Below are 18,132 nucleotides of genomic sequence, written 5' to 3'. Positions count from 1 at the left end.
GATCTGAAAGGTTGAAAATTAAGAGCAGTTAGCACAGATTAAGAAAGTGGGATTAATCATCAGAAATAAGAAATAAATAGACTGAATAAATCAGCCAAAAATATTTATGTACAATGCACTGTGGGGAAATACATATAACATATTCTGTTCTCAAAGAACTCATAAGTTAGTTGATAAAATATGAAATCCATGTTAAAAGTTACTGGTATGTGTGGTAGAAGTCAGAAGAGGGAGGTATCACTTCTGCTGTAGTAGTAATAATGCCTTATGAATTACAGTATTTTCTAGGTTTTGAATCTTTCATATGATCTTCATATCTTGTGAAATTTACAGGACAGATTTTAGTGAAACTACCCAGATATGTTTTATGAATTAAAGCTCAAAAACGGGAAATAATCTGCCTAGTATCAATTACATAGCAAATGGCAACAGATGACTGACCAGGAAGGCCTCCTAACCTGGTTCTCTTTGTTACATAGCAGGAACAGGGAGGATTGAGCTAAGCCTTGAATTAGCAAGTGTTGGGCAGAGAGGCCTTGGGAGGAGGGCATTCCAGGAAGGGAAATGGCATGAACCTGTTTGGGAACCAGCAGGTGGGACCAGGCTGCAGGATGGAGGTAAGGCCAGATCCTGAGGGGTCTCTGCACCTCAGTTAAAGCATTGGGATTTACACTCAGACAGAGGGGAGCTATTCAGGATGGCTGCCTGCCAAGGAATGTGACATGAGGAAAACAGGATTTTAATGACTAGGAAGAAACTTAGCTACAGATCTGGAGTCTTTGGCTATAAGAACATGTAATGATAGGATGGGTTCTAGAATAACATCTCATATTTCTGGGTTGCTTAGATATAGATTATGCTTAAAAACTGAAAGAGATCCAGTAAAGCAGATGCTTTGTCAGGTATTCTTCTTGATATTTAACTTTAAAAAACAAATGGGAAATGACATATTTATAGATGACTGTGTGACATGGCGGTGACCACATGCTGGGCCTGCCATAATGGTTTGCCAAGTAAAAGTCAAATGTTTCTAACCTTCCAAAATGATCACTTGCATATCTCATGGATGGCTGGATGACAATAGATAATATATGGAGAATACCTGGCACTGCTTCTCACCCACCATGTTAGCTATTATTATTTTCAAATGTCTAGATATTTTTCCACTTGATTTATAATTTTCTTTTTATCTATGTGGAGTTATGGGAGAGAGGTTAAAGTCAGAGACTAAAACCACACAAACCTGAGTTCTGTGATCATGACATAGTCACTAACTCTGAGTCAGTTTCCTTATCTATAAAATGGAAATGATGATGCTAACCTTAGGAGGTTACTGAAAGGGTTAAATGATGTATTGTATTTAGAGTAGTTAGGTGTGTACCAATTTCTCAATAAATGGTGGCTACTGCTTTATTTCATTTTAGATTTGACACCAATGTGCTAATAATGGTTGGAACAATAATAGCTTGTAAATCTTTCAGGAAATCTCCCATTTAGTCTGCATATTTGGAGCTACTGGATGTATTATAAGTCATAAGAATACGGTTGGAGGAACACAGTGTGAACAATGCAGCCGTTCCCCTACCATCTAACTGGGGGCAATCTTCTTTTTTTTTTTTTGTAGCTGTGGAATGTTTGGTACATAACTACCAAAAGTACATGAAATCAGCTAAGAAAATTAAAAAATATAAATCATAGTCAAAATCTCAAATTTTTCATTCAGATAGAAAATAAAAATCTTTTAGATTTTTTTTTTTTTTGAGATAGAGTCTCACTCTGTTGCTCAGGCTTGAGTGCAGTGGTGTGATCTTGGCTCACTGCAATCACTGTTCAAGCGATGCTCTGCCTCTACCTCCCAAGTAGCTGGGGCTGCAGGCATGCACCACCACGCTTGACTAATTTTTGTATTTTTTAGTAGAGACAGAGTTTCACCACGTTGGTCAGGCTGGTCTCAAACTCCTGATCTGAAGCAATCTGTCCACCTTGGTTTCCTAAAGTGCTGAGATTACAGGCATGTACCACCATGCCCAGCCTAGATTTTTATAAATGTATTAACTAAAAATATTTTTTACTTTCTTGTAAACACACATTTAAAAAGATACTTACATCATAATATACACCCTGACCTGGCCAAGTCAGCGCTTTCTTCTTTGAATCCATGGGAATATCAAGCAGTTCGTATCTGTAAGGATTACCTGAAAATTTCAAGAAAAGCAATAAATAAGAACAGTTTTGGAAGGGATAAAAAGGTACAATAGGCCGGGCGCGGTGGCTCACGCCTATGATCCCAGCACTTTGGGAGGCCGAGGCGGGTGGATCACGAGGTCAAGAGAGCGAGACCAACCTGGTCAACATGGTGAAACCCCGTCTCTACTAAAAATACAAAAAATTAGCTGGGCATGGTGGCGCGTGCCTGTAATCCCAGCTACTCCGGAGGCTGAGGCAGGAGAATTGCCTGAACCCAGGAGGCGGAGGTTGCGGTGAGCCGAGATCGCGCCATTGCACTCCAGCCTGGGTAACAAGAGCGAAACTCCGTCTCAAAAAAAAAAAAAAAAAAAAAGGTACAATAAATAGAAATGAGATAATATAAGGTAGAGATGCATGTTGGTGTACATTTTAGCCACATATTTACAGCTTTAGTAATTCAGCTTGCTCTTTGTTAGGGATATACTGCCTCAGAAAACCCCCTGAGGTGAGTTGACGCCCCCCTTCCCTCCCCACCACCTGGCACCCTGATTGCTCTGCAGCTGCATTCCTGAACTCATATGTAGGTGCTACAATTAAGCCATTTTGGGCAACTCCAGGGAGGACAGGGAAAACAAATGTTTGTTATCCATATTTATAAATTCCTGTTTTACACATACCTGTAAAAATCTTGTTTTTTTTAAACTGCCGCCACAGAAGTCATAAGATGATGACTTGTAAGTCTGTCACAAATTAAGAAACTATCTCTGCCTGTTACAAGCTGATAGATTATCTCAGTCCTGAAACTCCCTTATGCCCCTCTCACCCCACATAAACCCCTCGTTTTGTAAGCTCAGGGCTGCCTCCTCTGATTGTTATGGGGCAGCCCAGCAGGTTAATAAAACTAGTTTGCCTGACTTTGGGTCTATTCTCCTTTCTCTCGGCTAACCTTACATATTAGTGCCGAAATCCTGGATGGAGTAGGTTCTGGCTGGGCACCTTAGAGGGCTCTTTTTCTCTCCCTCTATCCCTCCCTTCCTCTTCTATCACTTCTCTCCCGGCCACCCTCCCGTTTCAGAACCTGCCAAGGATCTCCCAGACTCTCCCATTGCTAGCCACCTCATCCACCATCAGAGCCTCGGCTGGGGTGAGTAAGAGAGACTCTTGCCACTTACCCGGAACCTGACCCTCTCTGCCTTCCCGAAAGACCCAGCGCTGGACCAAGGGCTTCCTCCAGCCTCCAGGCTTCTGGTTCCTCCGTTTCAGGGACTCAGCGACTACCTCCTCTATTCTGAACAAGGCCTGAGAGACAGGCCTTGTCAATCAGCAGTCTCTTCTTCCTCTACCTCCCTCTCACATCCAATGTGGATGCCTGTCAGTCTACCGCTTCCAAAACTAACCCCCTTGGATGTCTCCTATGTAATCTCAGTGCTCTCGGCCTCTGTTCTAAGGCCCATCCTAAAAGGCTTATTTTTTTTTCTGTAATACTGGTTGGCCTCAATAGAAATTAGACAATAGCTCCCAATAAATGGTACTTTTAATTTCAATATACTTAGAAATTTAGACAACTTTTGCCGTCACAATGGGAAATAGCCTGAGATTCCTTATGTTCAGGTTTTCTTCGCTGTCTGTAGCCGTCCTTCCCTCTGTCAGTCCTGTTCTACTTTTCAAATTCTCCTTGCTTGCTCCAAACCCGACTCTCCCTGTCACCCTCACCACGGCCCCACTGACAGCTGGTCTCCTGCCACACTCCCCACAGCCCCAGCCTACGACTCCTCTTTGACCCCGCAAATTTTCCTCCTCTTTGACAGAATCATAATCCCCCACCAGAGAGCATCATGATCCTCTACCGTATACCCTGCTCCAGCCCTACTCCTTCCCTACTTCCAACCACCCCACTTCTGACTCCAAGTCCTCGCCGTCTCCACCCCTTACCTGTTCCCGAGCCCAACAGGCCCAGCAACCAGCTCCCTTACTTCCGCACTGGGAGATAGCAGGGGCTGAAGGAATCGTCTGTGTCTATATCCCCTTCTCCCTCTCCGATCTCTCCCAGATTGAAAAAAGTCTTGGGTCCTTCTCCTCTGATCATGATACTTATATCAAAGAATTAAAATAATTCTTATAAACTCAGTTGGCATAATCTCTATATTATCCTCTTGTCTACCCTCCTTCCGGAAGAGAACGGAAGAGTGTGGCTTCCTGCCCAGGCACATGCTAACAATCTTCATTGGCAAGATCCTACTAAGCCCATAGGAGCTGCTGCCGTCCCCCGGGAAAAGCCTTCCTGGGGGTACCAACCCACAGACCCTGGCCGGGCATCCTGTAACCACATGATTACTTGCCTTATTGCAGGCTTTAACAAAGCTGCCCATAAAGCCATAAATTTTAAAAACCTCAAAGAAAGACACTTCCCAAAAAGCGGATGAAAATCCTGCCCAATTCCTTTCCTGCCTTACAGAGGCTCTCCAAAAATATACTCGCATCAACCCTACCTCCTGAGTAGGAGCTATTGTTCTTTTTTAAATATTTTTTTGAGGCAAGTTTCGCTCTTGTTGCTCGGGCTGGAATGCAGTGGCACAATCTTGGCTCATTGCAATCTCTGCCTCCCCAGTTCAAGCTGTTCTTCTGCTTCACCCTCCTGAATAGCTAGGATTACAGATGCCTGCCACCTCACCCGGCTAAATTTTTTTTTTTATTTTTAGTAGAGATGGGGTTTCACCATGTTGGGCAGGCTGGTCTTGAACTGCTGACCTCAGGTGATCTGCCTGCCTCAGCCTCCCAAAGTGCTGGGATTACAGGCATGAGCCACCTCGTCTGGTGGAACTATTGTTCTTAGTACCAATTTTATCTGCCAATTTGCTGCCAACATCCGGTGCAAACTTAAAAAGGCTGAAGATGGCCCTCAAACCCCACAACAAGACCTCCTTAACTTGGCTTTCAGTCTTCAATAACAGGGATGAGCAGAGTCAATTAGATGAAGCCCCAAAAGATCATGCTAAATAACCAGCTTCTAGCTGCGACTATCTGTCAGCCTAGCCATAGTACCCAAGGTGACAAAAGACCCCATAGCACCGGCCCTCCTGGGCCTTGTTTTAAGTGCAGCAAAGAAGGCCACTGAGTGCAGGTACGTCCTAACCCACGAGTGCCGAAAAGCCCTTGCCCAGTCTGCCAGCAGACAAGCCACTGGAAGTCTGACTGTCCTCTCAACACACAGACAGAAAAGCCTGCGTGGCAGAGCCACCACCGATTCAGCAAGACAAATAGTGAAGACTCGCTCGCGCCCCCGCAGCTCTTTGGCTTAGCTGCTGAAGACTGACGAGGCCCAGGGCCCCCGGCCCCATCTGCCATCACTGCATTGGAGCCCAGGGTAACACTACTAGTAGCAGGTAAACTGATCTCTTTTTTTAAATCGATACCATGGCCTCGTACTCAGCTTTGCCTGAATTCTCAGGACCCACTCAACCCTCTCAGGTCTCAGTCGTTGGGGTTGATGAACTCATCTCGTGCCCACACACCACCAGACCTCTTACTTGTTCCCTATTCGATACTGTTTTCTCACACTCCTTCCTTATCATGCCTCGTTGCTTTACAGGTCTACTTTGCAGAGACCTCTTAGCCGAATTCAAAGCTTCCATCACCTTTTTCTGTTCCCCACAACCAGATTCTCTCCTACTCCTCTCTGCTGCCCGCCAGCCCTCTACCCCTCCCCTCAATATTCACTCCCCGCTTCTCTTGTTATCTAATAGTGTAGGATACCACTATCCTTTCACTAGCAGCTCACCATGATCCCATCAAAATCCAGCTAAAAGACCCCTCCAAATTTCCTAATGTCTCTCAGTATCCTATTTCATTAATACACCTGAAATGCTTATGACCCATTGTAAACAGACTCCTCTTATCAACGCCACCTTAGGCCAACTCATTCTCCATACAATACCCCTATATTCCCTGTCACAAAGGCCAATGGCTCATATTGGCTAGTCTGAGATCTCTGGGCTATCAATCAGGTGGGTCCTTCCCATTCATCCAGTATTTCCTAACCCTTATAAGCTCCTTTCCCTCATCCCTCCAAACACAACCCATTACTCTATAATAGACCTAAAAGATGCCTATTTTTAGGAGGCTGAGGCAGGAGAATTGCCTGAACTCAGGAGGCAGAGGTTGCGGTGAGCCGAGATCGTGCCATTGCACTCCAGCCTGGGTAACAAGAGCGAAACTCCATCTCAAAAAAAAAAAAAAAGATGCCTATTTTTACCATTCCTCTTCACCCTGACTCCCAGAATATATTTGCTTTCATGTGGACTGACCCTGAAACCCTCCAGTCATGACAATTTACTTGGACAGTCCTCCCCCAAGACTTTAGAGGTAGCCCCCATTTCTTTGAACAAGCTCTAGCTTAAAACCTCACCCTCCTAGACCTCTCCCCTAGCCGGCTCCTCCAGCATGTGGACGACTTCCTTCTTTGTAGCCGCTCTCTAGAGAACTCTCAGACTCGCACTATTACCCTTCTAAACTTTCTGGCTAGTAAAGGATACTGGGTTTCTCCACTACAACAGTGACGTACTTAGGAGTCCAGCTCTCACCCGGGGCCCAAACCATAACCTCAGCATGGGCAGCACAGAGCGCCTGCCCTCACCCACTTCTAAAGGTGAAATTCTTTCTTTCTTAGGTCTAGCAAGTTTCTTCAGAATAATGAATTCCCAATTTTGCCCTCCTAGCCTGCCCCCTCTATGAAGCAGCTAAAGGCCCTCTCAATGAACCCCCAAATCCTTCTCACAACATAATCCCTAGCTTCCACAAACTTAAAGCTGCCCTCATAACTGCTCCTGCTCTATCTTTGCCTGACATCTCTTGGCCCTTCATTCTCTACACAGCTGAAAACCATGAAATAGCCCTTGGTGTTCTTGGCCTACAAAAAGGGAGTCCTCCTTCTTTTCCTCCCATAGCTTACCTCTCTAAACAACTAGACAGTACCACTCCAGGATGGCCGACCTGCAGCAGCCCTAGCAGCAGCTGCCACCCTAGCCTTAGAAAGCAAGAAACTCACATTCAGTCAAGATACCACAGTGCACAGCCCACATAATCTCCTCTCTTCCAAGCACTGAGCACACTTTCTCCTCGTATCCAACTACTCCATGCCCTCCTTCTTAAAAACCCTGAGTTTCACCTCTCCAAAAGTGCTCCCCTCAGTCCTGCATCTCTCTCTCTCTCTTTTTTTTTTTGAGACGGAGTTTCACTCTTGTTACCCAGGCTGGAGTGCAATGGCGTGATCTTGGCTCACCATAACCTCCGCCTCCTGGGTTCAGGCAATTCTCCTGCCTCAGCCTCCTGAGTAGCTGGGATTACAGGCATGCACCACCATGCCCAGTTAATTTTTTTGTACTTTTAGTAGAGACAGGGTTTCACCATGTTGACCAGGATGGTCTCGATCTCTTGACCTCGTGATCCACCTGCCTCGGCCTCCCAAAGTGCTGGGATTACAGGCGTGAGCCACCGCGCCCGGCCTCTTTTTATTTTTTTGCGTAAAGACAGGGTTTCACCATGTTGGTCAGGCTTGTCTTGAACTCCTGACCTCAGGTGATCGGCCTGCCTTGGCCCCCAAAGTGCTTGGATTACAGGCGTGAGACACCACGCCCGGCCTCAATCCTGCATATCTACTCCCAGTATCTTCCTCTTTTCCCACCCACTACTATACTGAAATCCTTACTCATCTACAGCTCATTTCCCTAATATCTCCCCTAAACCTCTCCCCAGTCCTGACAACCAGTTGTTTGTAGACGGCTCCTCCTCCAAGTCAGTCAACTCCCATAAAATTGCTGGGTACACAGTCGTCTCCCTTAACTGAGTAATAAAGCTAAACCCCTCTCCCCAGGGACCTCCTCTAAAAAGGCAAAACGTATAGCTCTCACCATGGCCCTAACCCTCTCCAAAGACAAACCAGTCAACATTTTTACCAGCTCCAAATATGCCAATCACATTCTCCATTCTCATGCCGCCATCTGACAAGAGAGAGGATTTCTTCCCGCCAAAGGAACCCCCGTCACTAATGGCCCCCTTATTTACCAAATCCTCCAAGCTGCACACCTCGTGGCTAAAGCAGGACTTATACACTGTTAAGGACACCAAATAAGGTCAGATGACATCTCAAAAGGAAACAGAAAGGCTGACAAGGCAGCAAAATAAGCCTCCCTTTCTTCTGCTCCTGCCCCTCTCCTCCTCATTACCCCCACAGTCTAACCCCAGTATTCCCCAACTGAAAAGGCTTCACTGCTGCAACAAGAGGCCACCTCCCTGTATAACCCCTCTCAACTCCTTCCCCCAAATACAGACTCTGATTCTTCAAGGTCCTAACTCTTTTTTTTTCTTTTGAGACAGAGTCTCGTCTGTCGCCAGGCGCCAGGCTGGAGTGCAGTGGTGCAGTCTCAGCTCACTGCAATCTTCATCTCCTGGGTTCAAGCAATTCTCCTGCCTCAGCCTCCTGAGTAGCTGGGACTACCGGCGCGTGCCACCACACCCAGCTAATTTTTTTTTTTGTATTTTTAGTAGAGACGGGGTTTTACAGTATTAGCTAGGATGGTCTTGATCCCCTGACCTCATGATCTGCCCGCCTCAGCCTCCCAAAGTGCTGGGATTACAGGCCTGAGCCATTGCACCTGGCCATCAACTAGACTCTTTAGCAGCAATCACCCTACAAAACCGCAAAGGCCTAAATCTCCTCACTGCTGAAAAAGGACATTTATGTCTCTTTTTAGATGAACAATGCTGTTTCTACCTCACTGAATCGGGGTTAGTATGAAATGCTGTCAAAAAACTCAAAGACCAAGCACAAAAAATTAAAGACAGTCAGTTCACCTGGCCCCAGTAGTTCTGTATCTCCTGGATACCCTGGCTACTGCCCCTCCTAGTTTCCTCCTTCTAGCATTTGGCCCCTGCCTTTTAACAATTCCTCACCCGGTTTTTACAGGACCGTATTAAGCTTTCACCCATGGAACAACAGAAGATACGATGCTGCTCCAAGAATACCAACAGCTCCAGGAATGATAATCTGTACTCTCTAGCTCCTCTTAAATGTCACCCCTATCCAGCAAGAAGCAGCCAGATGACAACGGAGCCCCTCCTCTATTACCTATTAAAAGGCTGGAATGTTAGGGACCAGCTGACCCCCTCCCACTACTCTGATTGCTCTGCAGCTACATTCCTGAACTCCCATCTAGGTGCTACAATTAAGCAAAGCCTGATTACAGCCATCTGGGCAGGGGGAAGACAGGGAAAACAACTGTTTGTCATTCATCTTGTAAATTCCTGTTTTACACATACCTGTAAAATTCCATTTTTTTTAAAACTGCCACCACAAAAGTCACAGGATTATGTATTGTAAGTCTGTCACAAATTAACAAACTATCCCTGTGCCTGTTACAAGCTGATTGATTATCTCAGTCCTGAAACTTCCTTATGCCCACATATAATCCTCTTTTTTTTTTTTCTTTTTCTTTTTTTGAGACGGAGTTTCGCTGTTGTTACCCAGACTGGAGTGCAATGGCACGATCTCAGCTCACTGCAACCTCTGCCTTCTGGGTTCAAGCAATTCTCCTGCCTCAGCCTCCCGAGTAGCTGGGACTACAGGTGCGCACCACCATGCCCAGCTAATTTTTGTATTTTTAGTAGAGACGGGGTTTCACCTTGTTGACCAGGATGGTCTCGATCTCTTGACCTCGTGATCCACCCGCCTCGGCCTCCCAAAGTGCTGGGATTATAGGCGTGAGCCACCGCGCCCGGCCTAATCCTTTTTGTAAAGCTTGTTTTGTAAGCTCAGGGCTGCCTCCTCTGATTGGGTTAATAAAACCTGCTTGCTACTCTCCTTTCTCTCGGCTAACTTTACACTCTTGAATTCTCAATCTCTCTTTTTTTGTTTTTGTTTTTTAAAGACACGGTCTTGCTGTGTTTCCCAAGCTGGACTTGAACCCTTGGGCTCAAATGATCTTCCTATCTTAGCCTCCTGAGTAGCTGGGACTACAGGGGCAGGGCAGGCCACCACACTTGGCTTATTGCTCTTGAATTCTTGAGGCTCAGGAATTTGTGTGGCTGACAGGTACAGGAGCAGCCTGTCAGCCACACAAAATGAGAATGAATCTTTAACCCTAGGGCTCTCAGTAGTAAGAGACTCTAGTGCCCAGGCTGGAGTGCAGTGGTGCGATCTTGGCTCACTGCAACCTCCGGCTCCCAGGTTCAAGCCATTCTCCTGCCTTAGCCTCCTGAGGAGCTGGGATTACAGGCCCACACCGCCATGCCCGGCTAATTTTTTTTGTATTTTTAGTAGAGATGGGGTTTCACCATGTTGGTCAGGCTGGTCTCGATCTCTTGACCTCATGATCCACCCACCTCAGCCTCCCAAAGTGCTGGGATTGCAGATGTGAGCCAGTGCGCCCAGCCTCACCTTTTTTTTTGATGAGAGAGATCTTAGGTAAATACTAAGTGTTCCTGGATCCTCTTTCTGACATTTTTTTCTGGTTTCTGGGGGCTCAACAAATGCATTTCTATACTACCTGTTTTGGCTTTTTTCTGCCTAAATATCAAGTTTCCTGAAACTAAGTACTTGCTTACCAAAAAGGTATTGAAAGGGAACTTAAACAATACAGCTTCTTAGATTTTGTTTTATAATTTGATAAGCTTTACCAAACAGCATGGCTTGTTTTCCTCCTGTGATGAATTTTAAGTTAAAGAATGTTCTGAGGCCTGGCGCGGTGGCTCATGCCTATAATCCCAGCACTTTGGGAGGCCGAGGCGGGTGGATCACGAGGTCAAGAGATCGAGACCATCCTGGTCAACAAGGTGAAACCCCATCTCTACTAAAAATACAAAAATTAGCTGGGCATGGTGGTGTGCGCCCATAGTCCCAGCTACTCAGGAGACTGAGGCAGGAGAATTGCTTGAACCCAGAAGGCAGAGGTTGCAGTGAGCCGAGATCGTGCCATTGCACTCCAGTCTGGGTAACAACAGCGAAACTCCATCTCAAGGAAAAAAAAAAATGTTCTGAACACCCATCTTCATATGTAATAAGAACAAAGGGTGGCATTTATTGAACACTTACCATGTGCCAGTCACTGTACTGTCTTACATATATCATCACATGCATTTTTTTTTTTTTTTTGAGACGGAGTTTCGCTCTTGTTACCCAGGCTGGAGTGCAATGGCGCGATCTCGGCTCACCACAACCTCTGCCTCCTGGGTTCAGGCAATTCTCCTGCCTCAGCCTCCTGAGGAGCTGGGATTACAGGCACGCGCCACCGTACCCAGCTAATTTTTTGTATTTTTAGTAGAGACGGGGTTTCATCATGTTGACCAGGATGGTCTTGATCTCTTGACCTCATGATCCACCTGCCTCGGCACTCCCAAAGTGCTGGGATTACAGGCGTGAGCCACTGCATCCGGCCCCCATCACAGGCATTTTTAATATTACTATAAGAAAGATACTGTTATTCCAACTTTAGTGAATGAAGAAACTGAAGCAGAGAGAGAATAAATGATTTGTCCACATCTCAAAGTCAAACTCAGGCCATCTGGTTCTAGAACCTGCACTCCCACCTCCCACTTCTCCCTCCCTCCCTCCCTCCCTTCCTTGCTTCTTCCTTCCTTCCCTCCCTTTCTTTCTTTTCTCTCTTTCTTTCTCTCTCTCTCTCTTTTTTTGAGACAGAGTCTCTGTCACCCAGGCTGGAGTGCAGTGGCACGATCACAGGTCACTGTAACCTCTGCCTCCTGGGTTCAAGTGATTCTCATGCCTCAGCCTCCCAGTTAGCCGGGACTACGAGCATGCGGCACCATGCCTGGCTAATTTTTGTATTTTTAGTAGAGACAGAATTTTGCCATATTGACCAGGCTGGTCTTGAACTCCTGGCCTCAAGTCATCTGCCCACTTTGGCCTCCCAAAGTGCTGGGAGGCCACAACACCTGGCCCATGCTTATTTCTAATAAAGAAGAATTAAAATAAGTGAAACACTAGAAACCTAATGCTGTACTAGTTCCTGGAAAGATTTTTTAAAGAAGGGTTATTAGAGTATACTCATCTTTAAAAAATTCTCTAATAGTGACTGAATGGTTGGCGAGAGGCAGAGGCTTGAAAGAGCAGGAAATTAAGAGGACAACTTGTTTTTTCAGTTCCTTATCTACTACTGCATTGAAAAGTGTTTTATGGGTTGAGCATGGTGGCTCACGCCTGTAATCCCAGCACTCTGGGAGGCTGAGGTGGGCGGATCACTTGAGGTCAGCCATTTAAGACCAGTTTGGCCAACATGGCAAGACCCATTCTCTATTAAAAATACAGAAAGTAGGTGGGTGTGGTGGCACATGCCTATAGTCCCTGCTACTTGGGAGGCTGAGGAGGAAGAATCACTTGAACCTGGGAAGCAGAGGTTCCAGAAAGTGCCATTGCACCCAGGCCTGGGCAACAGAGCAGTGCTCTGTCTCAAAAAAAAAAAAAAAGTATAGGCCGGGCATGGTGGCTCACACCTATAATCCCAGCACTTTGGGAGGCCGAGGCGGGCAGATCACAAGGTCAGGAGTTTGAGACCAGCCTGACCAACATGGTGAAACCTCATCTCTACTAAAAACACAAAAAGTAGCCAGGTGTGGTGGCACACACTTGTAATCCCAGCTACTCAGGAGGCTGAGGCAGGAGAACTGCTTGAACTCAGGAGGCAGAGGTTGCAGTGAGCCAAGATCGTGCCATTGCACTCCAGCCTGGGCAACAGAGTGAGATTCTGTGTCTCAAAAAAAAAAAAAAAAAAAAGGTCATTATGAATTCAACACACATTTAAGTGATTTCTTGCTAACTATATGTATTTTATATAATTTCAGAAATTACTGAATTCAGGATTGAGAAAAAGAAATAAAGTGTTACTTTGATAATTTACCTAACAAAGTCATAAAAATTTTACTTGTTTAGGTCTCATACCTATCACTGCCTTTAGAACATTTACTGTTCTTTTGCACTGCACCATCTCTCTCCACTTCTGCTATATAATTAAGCACTGTGCTCTACAGTAACAGTAATTATACTTGATACAGCTTTCACTGCCTTTTTCCAATGCTGCCTGCTCTGAGAGGCAATGGGAAAGTTCAGCATGGTGCACACATACTGCAGTCACGATATGCTAGCAGGGTAAGAGAAAAACTGCTAACATTTATATCTGTTATTTGTTAAGTGGGTACTATTCATAATACCCCCATTTTGTAGACGGGGAAGCAGAATAGAGAAGTTCAGAAACTCTCCCATGGACCACAGGTGAGTAAGTAGCAGATCCAGAATTCTACTCTTGCAGTCTGACTCCAGAATCCATGCCTTTACCTGTTCCACTATGCTAGCTCTCAAACCATTACTGTCTGCCAATAAGACACTGAGGGTGAGGTTGATGATGGCAATATACTGTTGTTGCATTTGGGTCTAAATATTCATGCATAGAGGAACTGTGTGATAGAACAATTCTTGAGTCTTTGCCACCTCACCTAAATGCACTCAACAAATATTTACCTTTGCCTACCATGTAACTTTTCCGTCCTTCTCTCGAGTGTTTTCACTCTTTCTCCAGAGGTGGTCTGTTTACACACATGTGCAGGTCTCCTCAGCAAAGACCTAGGTGTCTAGTGTGGGAGGGATTTGATGACTAATGCATGGGATTACCGTCCTCTCTGATAAAACACATTCACAAAGACTCGAAGGTGTGTAGCTGAGAGAATGTGCTCCAGGGTGTTAAGAAGGACTGAACAAACTACACCCATTGCTTTCTGCATCTTATTTCAATAAGGTCAATAAGATCTTTCCATTCTATCACTGCTGCTGTACCCACATCCAAACTCTGTGACTGAAACAAACACTGTCCCTTGTGCTGATCACCTGGGCTAGGAGGAAATTTTCAAAAGCAAATCCCATGAGAGCAGGAAAGAAATAAAAATAGAAAATATTAGTGGAATAAAAGCCTCCAAAGTTTTGGTTTCTGATTCTAAGGAGGAGGTTGTGTCAAGGGGAAAGTTCGGGAGCACCTGCAGAGTCTGATGGGATGGGTCGGTGGTGGTGCTCCAGCTGATTATAAAGTCAAAGCTGAGAACAAGTTTCCTGATCTATAGAGTCACACGTTTGTGACTTGAGTCCTTTGTGTTTCTTGCTTTAATTTTATTATTGAAAAAAGCCCCAATAATAAGAATTAATACAGTTCTGATTCCAAATGACATTTTACCTCTTGTCTTCAAAACTGTTGAATCATAAGCCTTGGTTGGCACCGTGGGAGGAAAGGGCTGCTGGGTGCGGGCTTTAATGCCGGTGTAGAGGTCCTCAGGTGACCTGAAGGTGGGGAACATGGCACCGCGACAGGTGTGTGTGTGGTAGGGGTGTTCAATTGGATATGGCAAGCAGGTCTCGCTAAGATTTATTGAGGAAACAAAACAAAATGAAAAGAACAGAAAGAAATATGATTGAAATAATTAATCACCAAATATTTATTGGGACCCTTTTTTTAAACGTCAGAAACTATTCTAATCCTGGGGGACAGGACACTGAGCCAATGTCCCTGTGCTGATGGAGTTAGCATTTTCTTGGAATGTGTACCATAAAATAGGACATTTTCTTAATTTTTCCAGACAAAACTAAATTTAATTTTAAAATAAATCATGCCCAATTCTTTATCAGTGAATAAGTTTCATAAATGGTATAAAAATATAAGGCAGAAAATAAATGAGTTTTGTGTTTTTAGAATGGTACAGGAAGAATTTCTAATTGCTTTTAATTACTGTGTCTTATTTTAAGATGCTCCCAGGAATTGTTTTAGACATTCTGCTTCAGCAAAGTGATCTCTAGCCGTCTTGGAATAAACTTTTCAACCCAGGCATCTGTTTCTTTAAGCAATAAATCAACAAAATACACTGCCTGTTTATCTACAAGTACTGCTTCAAAACCAAAAAGCCAAAAACAGCTAGCACACTGAAGGAAAAAAATAAACATGTTAAAGAGGCCACAGGGATATAATTTTCCCATCATTTGGAGAATTGGCAGAGGTTAAAAAAAATTTTGTTTTTTTTAGACAGTCTCCATGTGGGAGCTGTCTAAACTAGAAGAAAAGCAAAATTAGGAAGTCCATGGGATAGAGAAACGTTATTCATGTACCCTTGCTGTGAAGCGATGAAAACAGCACTTTATCTCTGTGGCCCCAATACAGAGATACATCACCCCCATCTAACCATAAGAAAAACATCAGTCAAAGCCCAATTTGGGGGCATTCTACAAAATATCTGACCAATAATCCTTAAAATTGTCAAGGTCATTAAAACAAGGAAAGTCTGAGAAACTGTCACAGCGAAGAGGAACCTGAGAGATGACGACTAAATGTGATGTGGTACTCTGGATGGGATCCTGGAACAGAAAAAGGACATGAGGGAGAAACTGAGGAAATCTGGATAAAGCATGGACTTTGGGTCATAGTAAGGCATCAGCAGTGGTTCATTAATTGTGACACATGTGCCATATTAATGTGAGATGCTAACAACAGGGGAAATTGCCTGTGATGTATATGGGAACTCTCCACACTATCTTCTCGATAATTCTATAAACCTAAAATCATACAAAAATAAAACATTTACTAAAAAAGATTTGCTGGAGACATAATAGGAGAGAAATCAAAGTAATGTCATGTTACACTTGCACCAGCCTTTCCTTCCAACTGTTAAAACATAGTTTTCAGGCCAGGCACTGTGGTTCATGCCTGTAATTCCAGCACTTTGGGAGGCTGAGGTGGGCAGATCACTTGAGCCCAGAGGTTTGAGATCAGCCTGGGCAACATAGCAAGAACCCATCTCTACAAAAAAAAAAAAAAAATATACAAAAATTAGCCAGGCATAGTGGTGCACATCTGTAGTCCCAGCTAGTTGGGAGGTGAAGGTGGGAGAATCATCTGAACCCAGGGAAGTCAAGGCTTCAGTGAGCTGTGATCGCGCCACTGCACTCCAGCCTGGGTGACAAAGTGAGACTCCATCTCAAAAAAAAAAAAAGTTTTCATGGAACATCTCACTTGTTTTCACACTTCTAAGACATAGAAAATGCCAATTTTGGCCGGGCTCGGTGGCTCATACCTGTAATCCCAGCACTTTGGGAGGCCAAGGCGGGTGTATCACGAGGTCAAGAGATCGAGACCATCCTGGTCAACATGGTGAAACCCCGTCTCTACTAAAAATACAAAAAATTAGCTGGGCATGGTGGCGCGTGCCTGTAATCCCAGCTACTCAGGAGGCTGAGGCAGGAGAATTGCCTAAACCCAGGAGGCGGAGGTTGCGGTGAGCCGAGATTGCGCCATTGCACTCCAGCCTGGGTAACAAGAGCTAAACTCCGTCTCAAAAAAAAAAAAAAAAGAAAATGCCAATTTTTTTTTCTTGGTTATAACAGAGAAGGAAAATATAAGTTGTTTACTTACCCTACTGTTGAATTAGGTGGCTTGGGTATCCTAGAATAAAAACAGGAAACAAGTTCTATATTAAAGATTTTTAGAAGTTTATATTCCTATTAGAAATTTGATTAATGATATAGGCCGGGCATGGTGGCTCATGCATGCAATCCCAGCACTTTGGGAGGTCAAGGGGGGCGCAGATCGCTTGAACTCAGGCATTCGAGACCAGTCTGGCCAACATACCAAATACAAAAATAGAAAAAATACAAAAAGTACCAAAAATACAAAAAAAAAAATACCTAGGTGTGGTGGTGTATGCCTATAATCCCAGCTACTCAGGATTACCTAGGAGGCAGAGATTGCAGTGAGCAGAGATCTTGCCACTGCACGCCAGCCTGGGCAACAGAGAAAGAATCTGTCTCAAAAAAAAAAAAATAAAATAAAAATAATATGGATATACCCCATTTCAAACTGTAGTGTCATTAAGATAATATTCTTGATTAACTTTCTGGATCCCTGAATACTGACATGACAGAGATATGTTGTTTCCATGTCTCGGTTGTCTGCTGATTAATTTTTCCTTCCATTTATTCTAACCTCACCATCGCTTCTGCATTTTCCATTTGCAGCGAAGGTACAAGGGATGACCACTTCTAATGATAAGAGAGCTCTGGTTCTTTCTGACCTCTACTCTCATAATCAGGCAGTAGCAAAAGTGCTCTGAGGAAACCTGACATTATACATGTGGTGCAATTTCATGGCCTAAAGTGACCTGAGTGTGGCCTGGCTGGAGAGGATATGTAAGTACCATGTGTGCCTCCTACCTTTGCACAGGGTTGCTGATCTCTCATGATAGTAAATGTTGCCTGGTTGGCAGAGACAGGATAGAACAAAACTGACCAAGTTCCTGGAAGCACGCCTTTTCTGAAGCAGTTCATTCCAAGGCTGTGCATTTACTAATTACTCTGAACCTTGCCAAGAAAGAATCCTGTAGCCCTGGAAAACGACTAAAACCTGGTAATCATCCATCTACACTGGATTTCAACAATTCGTTTCAGCCTATGCAAATAAAAATTCTGGAAGATTTCAGGCATGAAAAATGAACAGAATGGTATCAGTTTGATAGTAAAGTCAGTAAAACTGAATACACTGTTTAATTTTTTAGATGTTCCTCCATGCTAGCAGGTATTCCCTAGAGAGTGGTATGTAAGCCATATAAATTTATTATCCTGTAATGTATTATAAACATGTGATTCCCGTGAACTATAAAAGTTTATATCTTTTAAAATTTCTGCTCTACATCTGTGGGCATGACACTGAAAAAAGCATGTTCTGTCTTACATCGACATCACTGAGTTGGAGAAATGGTAGGGGCACAGGGGGCAGGGAAGTGATGAATATATGAATCCAAAGAATTTAGAGTTGTTATTAGTAGATTGGCAACTATGTATAATACATTAAGCTAGCATCTAAAATTATTCTCATGTGACAAGTTCTACTACAATATTGACAAGCATTTGCCTAA

The 18,132-nt window shown here is 44.2% G+C and overlaps 1 protein-coding gene and 1 long non-coding RNA gene across 7 annotated transcripts in view; one reads left to right on the top strand and one right to left on the bottom strand.

Moving 5' to 3' along the window:
• The window catches only part of SPMIP4 (sperm microtubule inner protein 4), a 55,199-nt gene that overhangs the window by 12,168 nt on the left and 24,899 nt on the right, over positions 1-18,132 (bottom strand). For all 4 annotated transcript variants that reach the window (XM_035253600.3, XM_035253602.3, XM_035253601.3 and 1 more), the window contains 3 exons: positions 16,635-16,664; positions 14,412-14,593; positions 2,107-2,195 (listed from right to left, as the gene is read on the bottom strand). In XM_035253600.3, the coding sequence (XP_035109491.2) occupies positions 2,107-2,195; positions 14,412-14,593; positions 16,635-16,664 (301 nt within the window). The remainder of the gene's footprint in view (positions 1-2,106; positions 2,196-14,411; positions 14,594-16,634; positions 16,665-18,132) is intronic.
• LOC118143656 (uncharacterized) overlaps positions 1-18,132 on the top strand; it is a 46,050-nt gene that overhangs the window by 20,117 nt on the left and 7,801 nt on the right. For 2 of the 3 annotated variants that reach the window (XR_004727931.3, XR_004727932.3), the window contains exons 2-3: positions 5,399-5,570; positions 17,237-17,407. This is a non-coding gene — a long non-coding RNA (uncharacterized LOC118143656). Of the gene's footprint in view, positions 1-2,119; positions 2,250-2,561; positions 5,571-17,236; positions 17,408-18,132 lie in introns of those variants that run through there. The other variant, XR_013523916.1, reaches the window with a different exon arrangement.

The sequence above is a fragment of the Callithrix jacchus genome, chromosome 11 (genome assembly GCF_049354715.1).
Source record: "Callithrix jacchus isolate 240 chromosome 11, calJac240_pri, whole genome shotgun sequence".
NCBI lineage: Eukaryota > Metazoa > Chordata > Mammalia > Primates > Cebidae > Callithrix > Callithrix jacchus.
The sequence above is the reverse complement of the archived record's forward strand: the minus strand, read 5'-3'. Positions and strand labels throughout refer to the sequence as shown.